Source organism: Colias croceus, chromosome 11, assembly GCF_905220415.1.
Source record: "Colias croceus chromosome 11, ilColCroc2.1".
Classification (NCBI taxonomy): Eukaryota; Metazoa; Arthropoda; class Insecta; order Lepidoptera; family Pieridae; genus Colias; species Colias croceus.
Genome location: NC_059547.1, coordinates 3249913 through 3268144, shown reverse-complemented (window position 1 = coordinate 3268144; position 18232 = coordinate 3249913). Strand labels below are relative to the sequence as shown.

At 34.4% G+C, this 18232-nt stretch overlaps 1 protein-coding gene across 4 annotated transcripts in view; it reads left to right on the top strand.

Annotated features, from left to right (window-relative positions):
- Positions 1–18232, top strand: part of LOC123695739 (caskin-2) — a 204404-nt gene that overhangs the window by 89881 nt on the left and 96291 nt on the right. For 2 of the 4 annotated variants that reach the window (XM_045641657.1, XM_045641656.1), the window contains exon 1: positions 5462–5693. The exons of 1 other annotated variant lie outside the window; for it this stretch is intronic. Coding sequence is in view for 1 of the 3 variants with exons in the window: in XM_045641659.1 (XP_045497615.1) it covers positions 6093–6114 (22 nt within the window). In the remaining 2 variants the exon portion in view is untranslated. Of the gene's footprint in view, positions 1–5461; positions 5694–5721; positions 6115–18232 lie in introns of those variants that run through there. One more of the 4 variants, XM_045641659.1, reaches the window with a different exon arrangement.

Here is an 18232-nt window from a genome sequence, read left to right as displayed (position 1 = left end):
AAGAAAGAAGAAAGAAACCATTTATTCCATTACATACAAACACACAACAATAGCATTGTAAATTATGAATAATAGGTAATAGAAAACATAAATTTATGTATGGTTGCTTGGCGCTTGCGCTAAAAAAGAAAGCCACTCAGGATACCTGAGGCATAATACCTTAACACTGATTTTCAGTGACACCTTACGACATCCACATTGTCAGCTGCTTTACTGGATAATAAATAAATATAATTCCTGAATAATAATAATTTTGTCATATCCATCACGGAGTTCAAATGAATTAAATCGCGGGCGAAAACGACTCTAACGTTTTTAAGCTATATAAAAGTAACAAAAAAAAAGTATTATGCTTATTAAAATTATCTTATAATGATCATGAACCATTATTGCACTATACAAATAATCACATCCACGATCGAAAAATCCAACAGCACTACCTCGAAGATCTTTTAAACATTTTACCGTTTTACCCATAAAAATGGCAAATTCATTTTCAAAATACTGGCAGCATACGTTGAAGTTTTGTATTCCTTCATATCTGTAAAATTATTATTCGTATTAAAGAAATAAATCAGCCAAATAATCTACAGAAAACCTGTGAAACGATTTTTTATCTTTTTTTTTTTGTTTTCGGGAACAAATTTTACAGCGTTTTATTATCACAAGACGGCATTTTTTTACTAAAATTGCAAACCCTTTTTGACGTATTGCATGACACTATATAAATAAATAAATAAATAAAAATCTTTATTAACCAAAATATTCAATCATTACATTGTTAAATGTGATAACAGTAGGATTATTTTACAAGGTTGCTAGTACAGTGATATCCAAACTAGGCTACTGCCTGTATCTTGGATATCAGAAACGGAGTACAGGTTACTTTATTAAGACGAATTATACACTACATCAATAATTATGTTTAAATAATTTATAATTAATAATAATGAGTGTACTTAATACAAGAACTTACAACATTTTCCATTTAACATAGGGTGTGTGATTGTGTGTGTGTGTGTGTGTCTGTGTAAGTGTGTGTTGTGGGAAGGCGAGTGTGGATGAAGGTGATAGTGTAAATATGTGTGTGTTTGTGTTCATGTGTGAATGCGTTCAGGGATCCAATAATATTAATTAAAGTAGCTTTTTAGCATAAGTAAATTGTTCAAGTTTTATTTCTCACCAACAGATTTCTATTAAAGTTAAAGTTTATTCTTATATTTAGACCAGATCTTCGGTATCGCTGTATGAAAGTTCATGCAGCCAAGATTTCATTATTTTATTGCATTTATACATATTGCAGTTTTCCAGATGTTTTGATTTACAAACATTATTGTACGTATGAATGAGTGAGTAAGCTGGGCTACGTCTAGCTATTTTTGAGTTGAAATCAGGAAGTGGGATACGGAATGTTCTTTTCTTTAGGAGATCTTTGTAATCGGGCCGCGAAACGATTGATTTATGGGTTAGGTTTACTGCTGAAAGTATGTATAATTGACGAACGCGAAGTACGTTAAACTCACAATAAAGTTCATTCGTAGGAAATCGGAAAGGCTTTTTAAGTGTCACTTTAATCAGTGCACGTTGAGCTCTCTCCAGTTGCAGGAGGTGAGTTTTGGCAGCGCAGCCCCAGACAGAGATGCTATAATTTATAATAGATTGGCATAAGGACGTGTATACGTCGCGCTATAGCACTGGTGCAGCGACGTATTTATTACGTATTTATGTGAACTCCATGATGGATATGATGAAAATAAAATGTCCCGTATTCTCGACTAAAAACTACCGCTATTCGTATTCATATATTATGAAAAATAAAAAATAATATAATTATTAGAGTTAATATTGAAACTTTTTTTATGTAATTTATTTAATAAAAAATTGAATACAATTATTTTGTCCATATATAACTTTAGTAGGCAGGTAGGTACTTTATGTAATAAAAGAATTTAAATAAAAATTAAAACTTGACTTCTCATTTATGTATATAGCCTACGTCACTACCGCCACTAACATAATAATTCAGATCATTGCAATGAAACCTCACCACTCAAAATCGGTCCAACGGTTTATACTGCAGGGCGTGTCAAAGAAATATTATACATACATACATAAACTCATAACCCTCTTTTTTCCGTAGTCGGGGAAAAATTTGGGAAATTTTTCAATATCTGGCAACATTACACGCACACAGAAGCACCGTGCACGTACAGTGCAGCGGTGAAATGACAGCACACATAGCTTTATTGAAAATGATGACGATAAATTATTCGGTTTAGTTCGGCAACGCTCCATCTGTCTTTTATTTTGTAATCTAAGGTAGAAACGTGGTAAAATTTTAAACTATTGTTGTAGATTTTGATACCAACGTCTCTCGTGGTAGGTACGTGTATTTTTTTAAGGTACGTGTATTATAAATTGATATTTTTTTACGGTCAGACAGGTATTAGACCGCGGGGCCCCCCGAGTCGCGGGGCCCGTAGCATTTGCTACTCTTGCTACGTGGCTAATCCGGCACTGTACACAAACAGTGTTCGCTTACCAAAACCGCGCGAATGTGCACCAACTATGTTGTTAGAATTTGTGAGTACTTCATACATATTATGTTTTGTCTTTGCATACTGGATGTAATTTAAGACTGTGTGGATTTTTGCATTCAGATTTTTCTTCTTGGTTATGTGCGTAGGATACGTGGCTCGGAGAATAACATGTACTGCGCGAGAGATACATCAGCTTATCCATCTTAAAGGATTGATTATGAAACATAATGTTGGTCATAAAGTACTCATTTTTTACCTCAATGATCCATCGCACAAAGGACTAAAGAATTTTGTGGTCGACAAAAAAAAAAACTGTAAACATCATTATTCAGTTTTTGGTTTTATCGAAAAGGGCCACTGAACGTAACTTTCTTTTTTGTTACCCACAAATTGAAATCTCGATAAGCGAACAATATGAGGCAAAACAAAAGTCGACAACCTTTAAATGTTGCAACAGCTAAGTACCTGCCATTAACTTCCTATCGGCTTAAATCAGTCCCTTAGGTAAAGTGTCCGTAGCTTACAGAAGATAAAGAGCACCATATGACGGAACAGGAATTATTTATAAGGATAATATAGCCGCATCCTTGTGCAAGCGTTTTATTAACTGTTCACAGAATATTTAAAACTCGGTGTAGGTATGTTTTTTTCTGCTCTCTCGGTGTTAGGTATCACAAATTGGATTTTACTTAATTCACATCGGTGCAATTTATACCTACTATAAAGGGTTATGAATTGGGCATGTATGTCTTCATTTATATGTGAACCTGTAGAATTGAAAAGAACTATTCAGATAATTCAATTTATTGAACGTTACTTTACCAAGACAGCAGTGAGGATGAAAGTAAATTCTTCCTCAAAAAGTTCTTTACTGCAAATATGAATTAAGAAATCTTAGACCATTAAATGATCAGCGATCGATGATCAGTAAAAGAATATAATACCGTTAAATCTAATAACACGATGAAGTATACATAAACATAATAATAGCACATGACAGATGTTAGGAAGTGCTCAGTGAATGTGTAGGCCCGACATGTGCGAGGCTCTCAACCGTGAACTGATAGTCGAGTCTAATCACTTTCCTCGAGTATTGGGACATGCGTAATATCGCATAGCCATAAAGATAAAACGTGCAAGGAAGCGGTTGATAAGTCTGCTGAAGAATATGCCTAAAAGTGACAAGAAACTGCTATCGATGCAGGTTTTGGTCCTTTTGTGGTTGGAGTGTGAAATGTAAAAATAAATATAAAAATGTTTGTTTTTGTATTCATTGTTAAATTATATTTTAAAAGTAAATAGTTGAATTGTGATATTCATCAATCTGCCAGGTACTTGATAAAATGTAAAAACTGCTTTATCTATTAAAAATGTCTGAATACATGCTTTATATAATTCTGTCATGATGATAATGACGCTGCTAAATAGCTTGTTGATGTAAATAATTAAAACTTTTAATAATAAACAATTAGGATTATAACATGAAACTTTACTCAAGTCATAAAAAGCTTGAAAGTGCTAATAAAATGAATTGAGCCTATTGATTTGCAGACGAAAGTTTGGATTGGAAAACTTGAGTTTTTTAACGAACATCGGTAATTCTTTCACTTGCCGAGTTAATGAGTGCATTGGACTCAATTGCTTGTTTTATTAACTTATAATTGCTTATCACGGGACAACTTTTAATTGTACACTAAAGAGGAAAACCGGTTCATTCGTAATAACTTCATTTGGGCACTTTGAGCTACACGTTTACAACTTTTACAGCTGTGCTGTATTTTTATAATCAGCTTTTATTGAAAAAAAAAATCGTCATAACGTGTAATCTGGTTTAAACAAATTCGATTAAAATATTAATTCAACGCTAATGAATCAAGATATTTTATCCACTATACAGTACCTGTGACTACAGCAATATAAAATTAAGTAAAGATTATGAAATTTTAAGAAGTAAAGACGAAGAAGTTACTCGCGTTTTGACCTGATTTAAATCGATAAAATTATCTCAATCCCGACTGGTCAGATGACCTTGCTTCCATCGAAAGACGACCTTCTTAGAACCTACACAAAAATATAACCTAACCAAAATGGATGGGAATTCCGATTGGTTTGACACTTAATCATGCTGCGTTGGTTTTTGTTTTTATTATTTAAACCTCTTTAGCTGGCAACTTGCTAGGACCTTGAAAGAACAATAAAGTGTTAGAAATAAAAGTTTTATGGTCGAAGTGAATTATGTCCTTTTTTATTCGGAAATTTGTAGGCGTGAAGATGCCAGTTGAAATTACACGTCTATCAACCCGAAATTCATCTCTGGTAGGAGGAGATTCAGGACATCCGTTAAACACAGTAATTATTCAGATTTTTATAATATCTCCGTCCAACATCTTGATTGATTGTTAGGTGTCTGAATCGTGATTAATTATAAACTTCTCTCCAAATTTATTCTTTTGATGAATCGTATATGTAATGAATCCTGTAATACTTTAAAAGTAAATGCTGCACAAATTGATGTAGATATTCTATATGTGTGGTTTTATAGCGATATATCCAAACCCTTGTCATTGTTGTCAATGCATTCGATGCGCTGAGAGCCGCACGCCAGATAACGGTGTCGCACCGTGGCGTAAATAAATTTTACAATCTCGGATTATTACATTATCGACCGGGCTATCGTAGGGCCGAGCTGCCAGCGCCCACACGAGCGTGTCGACGCGCCCGTCAAATCACGACCTGCTCAAACGAAACCTTCGCGTAAAAACGAGAAGAAATTTCATACAAAAGTGCCTCTATCGTCGAGTCACGACAATTCCATAGAGCCGTCGCGGTCGCCCCAATCTGTCGGATACAGCAGTGTGGAGGGGAGGGGTAGGCTACCGCGTCTCTCGGCAACGACGCCGGTCCCTCGCCCGTCGCCGGCTCTGCGCCCAAGCGCTCAGTCTGTTGTCATCGGGCAATCAGATCGAACGTGTGTCGCGATTTGTTGTACAGTTGTGCTCGAACTTTGTTGTGAAAAACTTGGTGTTTATCTTTGAGGATAGTGATATATGCAGTGTTTGTGACGTTCAATCATAACTCATGTGGATTGTTAGTGCTCATACATTGGGAAACAATATCTGATGGTTCTTTTCAATAATAACATGAAAATACATGGTAAAGATTTTTGCATGTGTTCAAGATTTGAATAAGTCCTGTCTTATTTGTATATCCTGATGATCTTGGCTTGCACGATGCACGACAGAAATCATACGTCTGACTATTACAAATATAAAGTTTAAGAGGATTATAACTTCAGCGTGGGCTCATTTAAATATTCATAATATAAGCGTTGCATTTGATCCGGACCACCGAAATGGTCAAAACAATGGGAGACCTTGCGTCTCCGATGACATTGACTCTCCAAATGTAAATTCGAGTATGCGTGAACAATCGAACACGGTGGGCTTAGGAGAATTAGAGGCTGTGTGTGACCCTGTTGCGCCTACGGGACCAGCCGCAGTGGGTGGACGGCATAGTTTTCGAACCGCCTAGAAAACGACAGTGGGTGTTTGAATGGAGCCAGTTAATAATAATGGTGAGATTTAATCACCACCATAGAGGTTACACAATAAAGCTACAAAAGCATGTCCGCGGTTCGAGTCGTAGAAATCCTTTGAATTAACACATAAATAGCTACTAACATATTGCTTTTGAGCAATTCAATTTAGGTAGACTAGATACTAATCCTATTAATGACGATGCTTTATACTTTATAGTATTCGGAATGTTTTTACCTTGGCACGGTCTAGGAGCCGGAAAATGCCATGAATCCTTACAATCTCGTTCATCCTGTTAGTCAAATATTTTGCACATGTCGCTAGCAGACATCAGATGTCGCCTGACAAAAAACAGAACACTAGAGCGGCACATGTTGCGGATCAAATTCAGGGCAAAACTATCTCACAAGACACTCGTAGGGCCGGTCAAGATCCACTCGACCGGGTTTAAAATAGACAAGACGCTACCCAAATGTTTACTTAAACTTCAAAGAAATGGACATAAAAATATAGGCCTAAATATAAATGAGCGTGGAATGGAATTTAATTAAATAATAATTACGTTAACCCTGTTATTACGGACGCATCTGGTGTGAATGATGAATGCGTTCGTCAAATAAAAAAGATTTATTCGAGAGATCTGCGCGGGCGCGGGCGGCACGTGGGTCGGCAGATGCGCATCGCACTGCAACAAAGGATGAACTTTTAATCTTACACAATCTCTTTTACCCGCAGCTGAATTTACAATTTCTTTACGCTACTTCAAGGAATTGGCAGCTGCGGATTTGAACATTGAGATAAAAACGCTTTGATCGTAATCAATAGTAAATATGAATTAGAATTTGAAATTCAATCGGTTTTTAGAAAACGTGGCACCCGTGCGTTGTAATATAAGAGGTCAAGTCCGGCATACGAAGTTTTTCTTAAGATTTTATCTCAAGAACCTGTAGATCGATACCTTTTAAGGTAGCTTGCTCCTGTACGGTATTGACAACTGCGGGATGCTTTACATCAATATATGTCTCCGATATCTATCCACTCTCTACAAGTTTTCCTTCAGTTTCTTAACCGCAACGGAATTCATTCATAAATTAAGTTAATTTATTTAAACTATATGTATAAGGTATATTAATGCAGATAAAAACAATACAGACGTTTTCAACAAAGTTGTTATTTCCTTATGCAGAACTTAAATGTACAAAATAAGTTTCTTGAATTGAACATATTGAATAGTTTCATCATACCAGGAATTTTGCAACGAACAAAGAATCAATTTTCTTAATTATTGGCAAACGCTTTTAGACACGTTACTCATACATTATACATTCTCGTGAAATTACGCGTATACAAAGCCTAGTACATAGGAATAATTCAAAGTAAATAAATTATTTATAAACTACAGTTATAAATACAGCTGCCTCGCAGAAGCAGTGAGCAATTTGATCATGTTTAATGATTGTAATAAGTCGATTTGTGAATAACAATGCACCAATTACGGGGAGAGATGTTTTAACAACCCCGTGATTATTTATAAAGCTCAAAAAATAACCCAATCACAAAGTGAGGCACGTTCCTGCCACCTGCCTGACAGCTGTGGGGATTAATAACTGACAGATACAAAATTTCCCCTCAAGGATACCATAAACGTGCAGCTGAGCTTAAGGAAATGGGTGGACAATTTGGGTAAACAACTCCGATTCGAGTGTACATTGATTTTTTGCGACCGTGGACAATTTTTGTCGTATTGTTGTTCAGCTTGTTGAGGCGTTGAGCGGAAGGTTGAGAACTTTGTAGGTTTACTTATAGAATAGATAATTTATAACTAAATAACCGCTGACTACTGGTCTTCACATCCTGGAAGACCACACGCTCAAACTTTGAATGCAATGAATGAGTACCTCACCTAAACTTATGTTTATAGTATGTAACTTACTCTAAATTTTTAATTAACTAACGAATGATATTTTTTATAAATACCTATGTTTTAAATTTAAGTTTCTCATGTAAGTGACTTAATGTCTTAATGGGAATAAATGTCTTTAAACCTTTAAAACCTTTAAGTTATTGGTTTGTAAATAAGAATAAATAAAAGGTTGTTGCATTTTTAATGGAATGTCCATCATTAAAAATGATTAGGTATTATTGTGATAAATTTCTGAAATGGTGTCTTATAGTAATAAAAAAAACAAAAATAACATTTTTCACACTGTTTGTAACGATATCATATAATTTATTGTAATTCACGACCATTGGCTGTGATTTAACGGTCTCGACAGAGCGTCTGAGAGGAAATATGGCTGAAAATATATATCGCCCTTACTCTGAACTTGTACTAAAATAGTTAAGCTACGCCTTCCATTTCTCTAGGACCATTACGACATCCTGTGCGTACGGCGTTGGCTGAAATACGTGCCCATTATACTTTTTCAACGAAATAAATACATAATTTAAAAATTCACTTAAGAATAACACTTAAGAAAATAGCTTCAAAAACCCATGGATCTATTTAAAAGCTATAAGCTTTTTGTGTAGTATTGACTAACGTATTGAAATTGTTTTATCTGCTTATTAATAATTATTACCAAATTGTTGGAATATTTATTTTTAGCTTAGCTTTCGGGCTTACAAAACTTAGGATTATCATCGTGTCTTATCTATCCGCTGTCATAACTGAAAGTTGTGCAATAATTATATTATTCCGCCAAAAGTAATTTAGTCCACTGATACAATATTGCTATTATATCGCATGACTCGCATTGTCGCTTGACGAGGGGCGCCCCTGGTGGCACTGCATCGTTAATCATTCTTTTCTTCACAAACAAATTTCCAATATTCAATTCTCGCGGCCGCAATCATTTCAAAATATGCTTGATAAATGGAACGGGTTAATTACCCCGTTCGTGACGTGACGTCCCGTGTTATATTGGAAACAGTTCAGCTTTACCTGTGATGTATCTCTCCTAATATCCTGTGAGCGGACGTGAAAATTTTTTTGCTTGAACTTCTCAACTTTCTCACATATTTGCTGTTTTTGTTACACTATTTGTTAAGAGTTAATTAGCTTCTGGCGGAACATGTGGCGCAGATGTTGCGTTTTTTAATATCCGATTCTTCGTGTTTTATTTCTATACTTTTTCCGCGCTTTGATCAAAATAACTGTCCCACAAACACGCCAGAGTTATCGTATGGTGACAAGTTTTATCTCGTATCAGTTATCAATCTTGTAAGCAAATATAGTGTAAGCAAATAGATGTCCGTTACGCGCCACAAAATAACGATTTATTTTAAAAACGTAACAGAAAGTTTGAGTTCAAATGTTATACAATCTTGGCTCAGGTTTCATTGCGTTGTTAGGTTTAATAGGTGTAAGATAACTTCTCGGGCATTATGCCAAATTCTATAACATCTTAAGCTCGGGTTACGTGAGCGAGATGCATGTGATACATGACTGCAAAGTATTACGCGAGCATTCGTATCAGCGAAGCATACTTTGTGATAGTTTGTGTTCTTTAGAAGTATTGTTATGCGCTAGACGGATATTGCAACAATGTGTCTATTATGGAATGCAGCTTATTATTATTCATAATGTCCTTTTTTGAGAGTAAAATTTCAAGGTCGCGTCATGACAATACCGTCACGTCATGGAGTAAGGCGACGATTTTGGTATCTTTGAATTTTGCCAATGAAGTTTCACTTTTGACACGTGTGCTCGGCCCATACGCTGTTTTTAGTGTGTTGAATCAAAATTTAATTGAAAATTAACCAAAAAGGTATTCTGTCTGTGGTGGTGTCCTTATTTAAAGATAATATGTTGGAGATGATTGTAGGCTTCCTCGAAAGTTGGACGTTTTAGGTGAAGATAATGATCGGACTGTCAAATCACAACTCGATGTGTCACTGCCGCCATATTTATCGGGCAGATTCGTGTTGACAGTATTGACACATGTCACAACGTTTCGGGCACGTGGATTTAACACGAATTATTTTGTATTTTTTGTATGGGTTTTAACAGTTTTTCTATCACGTTAGTAATTAGGGAATCTGTTATACATAGCTGTCACTACCGCTATTACTACTAATATGTAGTTAGGATGTAATAATTTTTATAAATTGAAATTCGAAATAGCTTAAAAAGTAAAAAAATCATTTCAGTGCTTTGTCACCTCAGTTGTAACTTATAGCATTGTGCCGTGTGACTACAACATTATTGGAAGAATGTGTAATTCTATACATGTTAAACTATCTTCTTATTTTGTTGCACGTATCAAGTTCGACCCATATAGCTAGACATTAGTCAAGGTTCCCATTTACGATAACTGGTACTCACTAATCTCGCCATATACGTTCACAATTAGCTGTCATACATTTTCTTTGTGCTGTGACTGTTTAATTGTACAGCTTTGCTTTCCTTTTGTTTGATAAACACATGGTCGTTGGACGCTTGACGGATTGGGGACTCGAGTTTTTGTTGCAAAGATGAATGCGGATGTGCTGAATGATTGTAATTATCTTGTTAAATGTTCGTCTTATCGCTAGTTTATTTCCTTATTCGTTAAATGAAAGCGTAGAAGTACGCTACAAGGTTCAAAAGGCATCTTTATTGCCGGATTTGCGCTACATAATCATAAGCAATAAAAAGAGAAAATTTCTAAAATATTCCCAACCCCTGAACCGCGAAATTGTTGATGCGCGTTATTTACGGTTTATTATGAAATCTAGATAAACGTCCGCCGTTTGTAAAGACCGCAGATTTCTGGGTATTTTAAAAAAGCTTAGATGAAAGTATCCGATTGTCCTTAACTCGGACATTATCAGACAATAACTTCGCTCCAGGCTCGCCAAACCCGTTACACCAGGTGAGGCGAAATCCTCAGCGATTTGTCAGGCGAATAACAATAAATCAGAGGAATACTTAATTTAAATGAGAAAAACGTTTAAAAAAGTATCACCGGTAGGCACGGTAGCGATGCGCCACAGATAAAATATAAAATATTTTGTCATTAACGAGGATGTTTAAATGTGCATTAAGTTTCGTGAACGTCTTCGTCTTTGTAATTATGACGGTGGCGTTATTTATTTCATTAATTTATTATCGTGCTTTTATAAGTAACGGTTGCAAAATTTTAATGGTTTTATGGTAACTGTGTTCTGAAATCACCACTTGGAAATGTATTTTTGTAAAACAACCCACCGGTTCTTAATGTATATCACAAATTATGATTTTGATCTAAATTCTATATAGCCCACGCATGTGAACAAATGATTATAACCTATTTTTGAATAGTAATTACGCAATTAATGCTAATTTATACGTCAGATAGTGTCAGGTTTGACCGCCGCTCACAGCAGCATGGTCACATCATGCTATCTATCATGCATGCCCCGATGCACGCGTTATTTCAATGAACGTAATACGTATACACGTTACATGTTAAATTGAGATATTGTACACGAATATATCAGTTACCCGTGAATGATCAATCAATTAGCTATTAATAGTTCAATTAAGCTTTTATTCCATGGAATAAACGCTGTCGGTCAGCTTGATGATAATTTACGCACTTTACATAATGAAACCTAGAAATTACTTACAATAAATGAAATAGAAACGTGAATCACAACACTAAGTGATAGTATAATAAAGATAACAAATGCTCAACATTAACATTACATTTTATTATAAGCCTTCGTTGTTACAATAAACATTTAGAAAGTACATAAATGTAAATAATATCACGTACCGCTAGGCATAGAATATGAATTCTAGCAACTTTATTAATTCGAGTAGGCAATTTCGTATCCATAATTAGAAGTTATACGATCGCCGTATAATTTGTTTAAGAGAGGAAACCACATAATGACCGTTCACAAAATATGAACGTAAAGAAAGATCGTTAAATGTTAACAAGAATATTAATTTAAACATGGCTATAATATTATTCACATAATAATCTATTTAAAATGGGATAGAAGTACAATAGAAGCCCGCCGCTGCCTATCCAATCAATCAAACGCGTGTACTATAGATACAGTTAACTAGCCGCCTCCGACCAATCAAGGTTTTTGTTTAATGTCAACGTCCGCTTGATAATCTGCTAAATCAGCTGATTGAATAGACTCGCGCCGTAGACGCGCAATCAAAGCAAATAAAAATTATATTAATCACAACGTTGTACACAATCGAATGTGTAAGCGAAAGTTTTTTGCCCGTCCGATCTTTTTGCATGATACGCAATTACGGCTAACGACTGTAATATGGGTCCAATACAATTTATACCGAGCGACTATTGAACATGGTCCGGATGTTAACGGTACCATAGTTTAGCTTTCTAAATCGATTCAACGTGAGATTTTTGGAGAATGCACACACGTTTTAATCGCTATCTGATCAAAGGAACAACAATGAATATAATGTTGCTAAAATCTGCAAATCATACCTACATTTAGAATTCCCAGACATCGACGCCCGAAATGTTAAACAAACGAGCGTGGAAAGTGGAATATGTACTATCTCGTGTAAAGTTTATATTAGCGCTTCAATTTACTCGAAAGCGCTAACGAGTCAATATCGGAGGGAACGCGGACACGCAAAGATTGCCTCTTCGTTAGCGAAAATCACTCTGTCCGGGGCCTTTTTTTACTTTTTTAGGTTATAAAGATCTTGTCGAGTACGACCTCACGTACAACGCTCAATAAAACAAAGGAATCCTCGCCGAGAACAAGAGATTGTTTAAATAACTGTCAAAGCTATCATCCTTTTGTCAGTGAAAAATCTCGTTAAAATTGCGACGAATGCACAAAAAAGAATAACTGGCATTCATTTAAAACTGTCCGACTGAAGATAAAATAAAGGTTCTTTTCAACTCGCGCTCTCGAAATGCAAACGAGTCGGGTGAGATTGGCAAAATTCTGGCAACTGTGCCGCTCAATGTGCCCGATGAGTTGTTACAGAATTAAATCGAAAATATTCACGTATCGATTTCGCGCTGCGGCTTACAAGCCCGTGTGAACGGACCAGAATTTCAATCGTTCCAGTAATGTAATGTAAATTTTGAAACACTGATTAAGAAACAGAAGATAACATGTATCGGTTTTTTATTTCAACTTTGTGTACTTGAAAGTGCATATTAAGTCCTTTCGCGGCCTTCACTTAGTGGCTATTCCAAATAATATGATGAGATTTTGTAAAAGGCTGCCTATGAATATTGTATTGAGTAAACATTTTTTTACTACTGTGTCACTGTCAATAATTAACACGGTCCAGGTCACTGGTAATTGTAACTGAATGCTTTGAATTTTCACATTCAGTTTGTTAATGAGCGTATATTTACAATTACGTCTACAACCTCAGGCTAAACTACTCAAAAGCTATCAGAAGTCCACGCTTTCACTGGTGATGAATGACCCTAGTTTCCATCCTACGGCTCGTGACGTGACATCGACCCACACAAATCTTTTCCCTTTCATCGCTCTCTCTCTGTCTTTATTTACATGAAATTTCATTTAAAACCCTCTCGTTAAGGTGTCAGAGTAATGGTGATCACGACGTGTCTGAATTTACGGCTCTCGGTTTTAACTCGGCAGAATCAATGTCAAGATTCATAGCCCGCAATTCTGGCGTCAGTTTATGATATAGCAGTTAAACAATTAGAGGCATTAGAATGATCTGTTATTATGGTTGGTATTTTACGAGCCTCGGGGATATGAAATTAATAAATCTTTTCATAGTCGCTTTCACTGGGGTCAGGCATTGTTTGGTCGTCAACATTGTGCTGCTGTTAATTTACGCTATCGGCTGCAGATTTCTCAGTTGATATATGGCCGTCGATAGCGGTTGTCTCATTAGTGTTTGCCGATATCAGCTTTTTGTAATACATTTAATTGCTTGAACAAAAAGTTATCGAGTACCCTCGCAAGAACATGTTGTTTAATGGTGACATTATCAGCTTACTTCGGTTTATTAATATTTTCTTGAGCTACGACGCTATACGCCTCTTTCTAGTCGATAATTTGTCTTTTTCATCGTATGTATTTAGTATAGGCAGGCTGAATAATTTATTTACAACAGCAAACTAGGTAGAAATTTGTTACTACTCCCACAGATTGTAAATTAAAATTACTGTAATAATAAAGTACCTACTTGAAAAGCATGGAAAGTAGTGTTACACTTACAATAACATTTTTAGTACACACATATTTTATATTTTATTTTACAACTAGCACATTCCTTATCTAAGTATTTTTTAGAGCTCATCTTTATCTTCAGATAGGGGTATTTGACCTGATTATCCAGCAATATCTTCTATTCATCTTGGTATCTAGAATATATTGAAAAATAAACATTATTTTTATTTTTCTTGATGAAAACTGAATTTGAACGTTTTAAACTACCGTAGTACAGTCGTAAGTGTTTTGTGTTATTTCATTTGTAAGCAAACTTTTAATTGGCTTTTAGATTCTCCACCGAGGCACGGTAATTAGCCGAGTGCATGAACTGTGACTTTTTGTTACTCTTTTTTTACCTTTTAGTCTGTCTACAATTATGTCCTTCAAAGTACTTTTTGTAGCATTGTTGAGAAATGCGTCTGCAATGACGGATGTACTGACACACTTATTTAGCAACCAAACCCACTTCGTTTCTTTAAAAAGTAACTATGTACCTAAAAATCCTTTTATGACTAAACAAGCGAATGGACAGGCCTTTAAACGTATTGACACATCATGATTATTGTATTGCTAAACTCTATAGGATCCTATATGAGTAGTCCTTATCTTTCAATCACCATCACTTTAAAATTTCGTATCACATTGCTTAAATCTTTAGGAATGCAGTATCAGGTCGGTCGCTGTAGTAATTCTTAACTCGATGTATTATAGAATTGTTTAATTTAAAATTAATGAGAATATTATATCATGTTTTAAACACACGTTCAGATTACATGTAATGATGCAAAATAATATTATGGTCAAGTGATGGTTGTTTCGATGATATTACGAGAACGGTACCTTATTTGGCTGCGTCGAGTTCAATGCATAACATATTTCTTCATTGCAACCATTACCACCGGACAACTTCGCAATTCGTCTTAATCATTTAAATCTTTTCTTTAAACTAAAAAAGCGTCACAATTTGCAAGAGTATAACACTTGCTCGCATATTATTGGTGGAAAAACCCCCTAAGGCGGGACAACATTTCGTATAGCTATTGCATATTTCACCATTCCTTGATGTTCTAATTTTGTTACATATTTATTATCTTTTAAATACACACTATAGTATTAATACAATTGACTGCACTATATACTAAACTAAAACAAACTCTGTTTTACTTTGTAATAACATAAAGTATATTTCTGTTATCGTTTTATTTAGCTTCAAGTTTAAACAGCATTACGATGATTGTTTGGTTTGATTGCTGTTTCTGTCGGCGTGTGAAAATAGTTTGTTCATTGGATTCAGTTTAACTGTTATTTGCTTAACTTGTTTGTGGCGCGGTGACGCGTATTGTTTGTTCTTTCATTTGACATGCGTTTACTAGGGTTGCCAAAAGTTTTTTTTTATGGTTTTATTTACTTAAAAAATTAGCGTTGTAACTTTGTAGGTAAAAAAATTTTTTTTTCTTTTCTATCGGTATATACTTATATTTCTATTGTTGTAAAATTTAGGTTTTATTTTTTAGATAGATAAATAAATTTTCACTTTTTTCGTAATGGCTGTGAATCCCTACTGACGTATACGTTTTTTACAAACATGCATTTTTATTGTTATAGCTGTGTTTAAAAATAGTTTCAATAAACTATGCATATACCTGACAGCCCTCATGTTTACACTAGAGCTAACGCATTCTGTATTCGATGTAAACATTCATAAAGATTTCCAAACCAATGCACTATGAATATGATTGATAAAATAGCTTCCTGTTTCTTTAACTGTTGATCAAACAAGTCCTTCAATTTTGAATTGTTTAGTCTAGCCTCGAGTGGCACTCTCGTACTAATTTTAACCACTGCATGAGTGTTCTTTAAAATTTTCGGATTTTGTGTACAAACCTTCGGCCAATGCATTAAGTGTTATGAAATACCTTTGATTTATGGCACGATTCGTTTGTTTAGTGGAATGCGTTTTTTTGTTTTACAAAAGAACACTTTGATTGCACTTAATACGATTCTAAATTTATACACTATTTCAATATAGCGGTGTTATAATTTGGTTCATACGCTTGGAATTAAATTATTTTTACGTATTATGTTCTTGAACAAAACAGATAAGAATGTTGCGAAATTACTACGTTATTTGAAGATTACGTTATCGTGTTTAAAATATTTCCATCATTTAAAACTTTATGTTATAGTAACTTCTATAGTAAACTACATGTCGTCAATTGTTTATATTACCTAAGGGCAAAATAACGATACAACTATTACGATTTCCTGGTTAGTTTCTATGCATTATTGTTGCAATATTATTCACAATGATAGAAATACCAAGGCATGGGTTATGTCAGCAAATCACCTGAAGTTATGAAATGTCTCTTCATTTGTAAGTTTCTTGCCATTTACGTCGAAAATTCTTAAATATAAATAAGAAATCGTCGTTTTATACACGCGAATATAATTGCATTTAATATTTGTAAATGACGTATCCATTCGGATGAGTGACATGCAATTTAAGGGTAATTGTTTTCTTTAATTTCGTGTTGTCAATATATTATAATGCTGGGTAATTTAATGGTTATTAAATATTTCGTCTTTATTAAGCGAAAATCTTAACTAACAATATGTGTACTAGCTTCTGTGCAATATATTATGCCAAATTATAATAAAAATTGTAACTGTTAACTTCCAAATTATTTTTGATCATAACCATACAGGAATTGTTTTTAATACACTTTTATCGCTGACGCACAATTTAATATTCCTAAAGACTAAAGGTAACACTAACAAGATATAAAATCTTTAACCCTGTTACGAGGTAGTTTGTAAGTTGAGAAGGCTTTTATAGAAAATTAGCCCACAGCGGCAGGTGATTAGGGTCGCTCGGAAACATTACTCGAACAACGTATAACATATGGCCCGTAATCTTTTTATAATTAAAATGTACATGACGATCGTGCGGCTAAGTGATTTTACTCAGTTATTGAAATTATGAGTGAATAAATTAAGCGTAACTTTGTAAAGAATTTCGCCGCGATACTTATTTTGTGTTTTAAGTTTTGTGTTCGTCTTTTCAACTTTTCATATGTAGATGGATATTATTATAACGTTTGGTATAAAATTGCAATTCTAACAATTCAATTTTAAATAAAAACAAAATCCGAATCGACGGAAAAACGGATTGTGCTAATTGATTTGTCACGAATGGACAAAATTTTAAATTCAAATCAAGTTAACACACACAAATATATGCAAAAAATATTCAAATTAGCGGGGTTATGTAATGTGTATATTTTAGTTTATGCTACGTAAAGGCTAATAGATTTTGACTAGGTTCGGTATAGCAGTTATTTTGTTTTGGTTTCCGTGAAATTTATCGTCACGAATTCTATTATAGTGGACCCATAAATTATCGTTAAGTGCAAATGGATAAATCATAACGTCACTAAATAGTGTTGTCGCAGTTATCTGACAAAGGTTTGGAAATGCTACAAATTTAGATTAATGATTTTATGGATATGAGGGTAATATTTCAAGAAATGTAACAACTTTGTGTGTTGGTGGCAAGTCATATATTTTACTTTGATGTGTTTTTTATCTGTGACTCGGCTTTAATTGATTCATTAGTGCCTTATAAGTAAGCTGAGCGGAATCAAAAATGTCAGAACGTATTGGAATTATGTACCTCAGATTTGGCTGTTTATTTTACTCTTAATGGAGTGTCAATTCTTAAAAAACTAACGTGTTTCTTTTGTTTTCTGTTAAATGTAAAAAATATATTTAAAAAAAATAGCCGTGCTTTTTTTATCTCGCAAACATCGAATATATCAAGGAATTTAAAAAATACCAAATAAATTGTATTGTATAACTTAGTATCAGCTGAGGCAAATAATAACAAAATTTATTCACAAACACGTTAAAGGTCATCAATAAATAAATCGCGTTTTCACATTTCTCGTATCGTAAGTGGAAATAACATGTAGTGTTACTTGCACTTTGCAC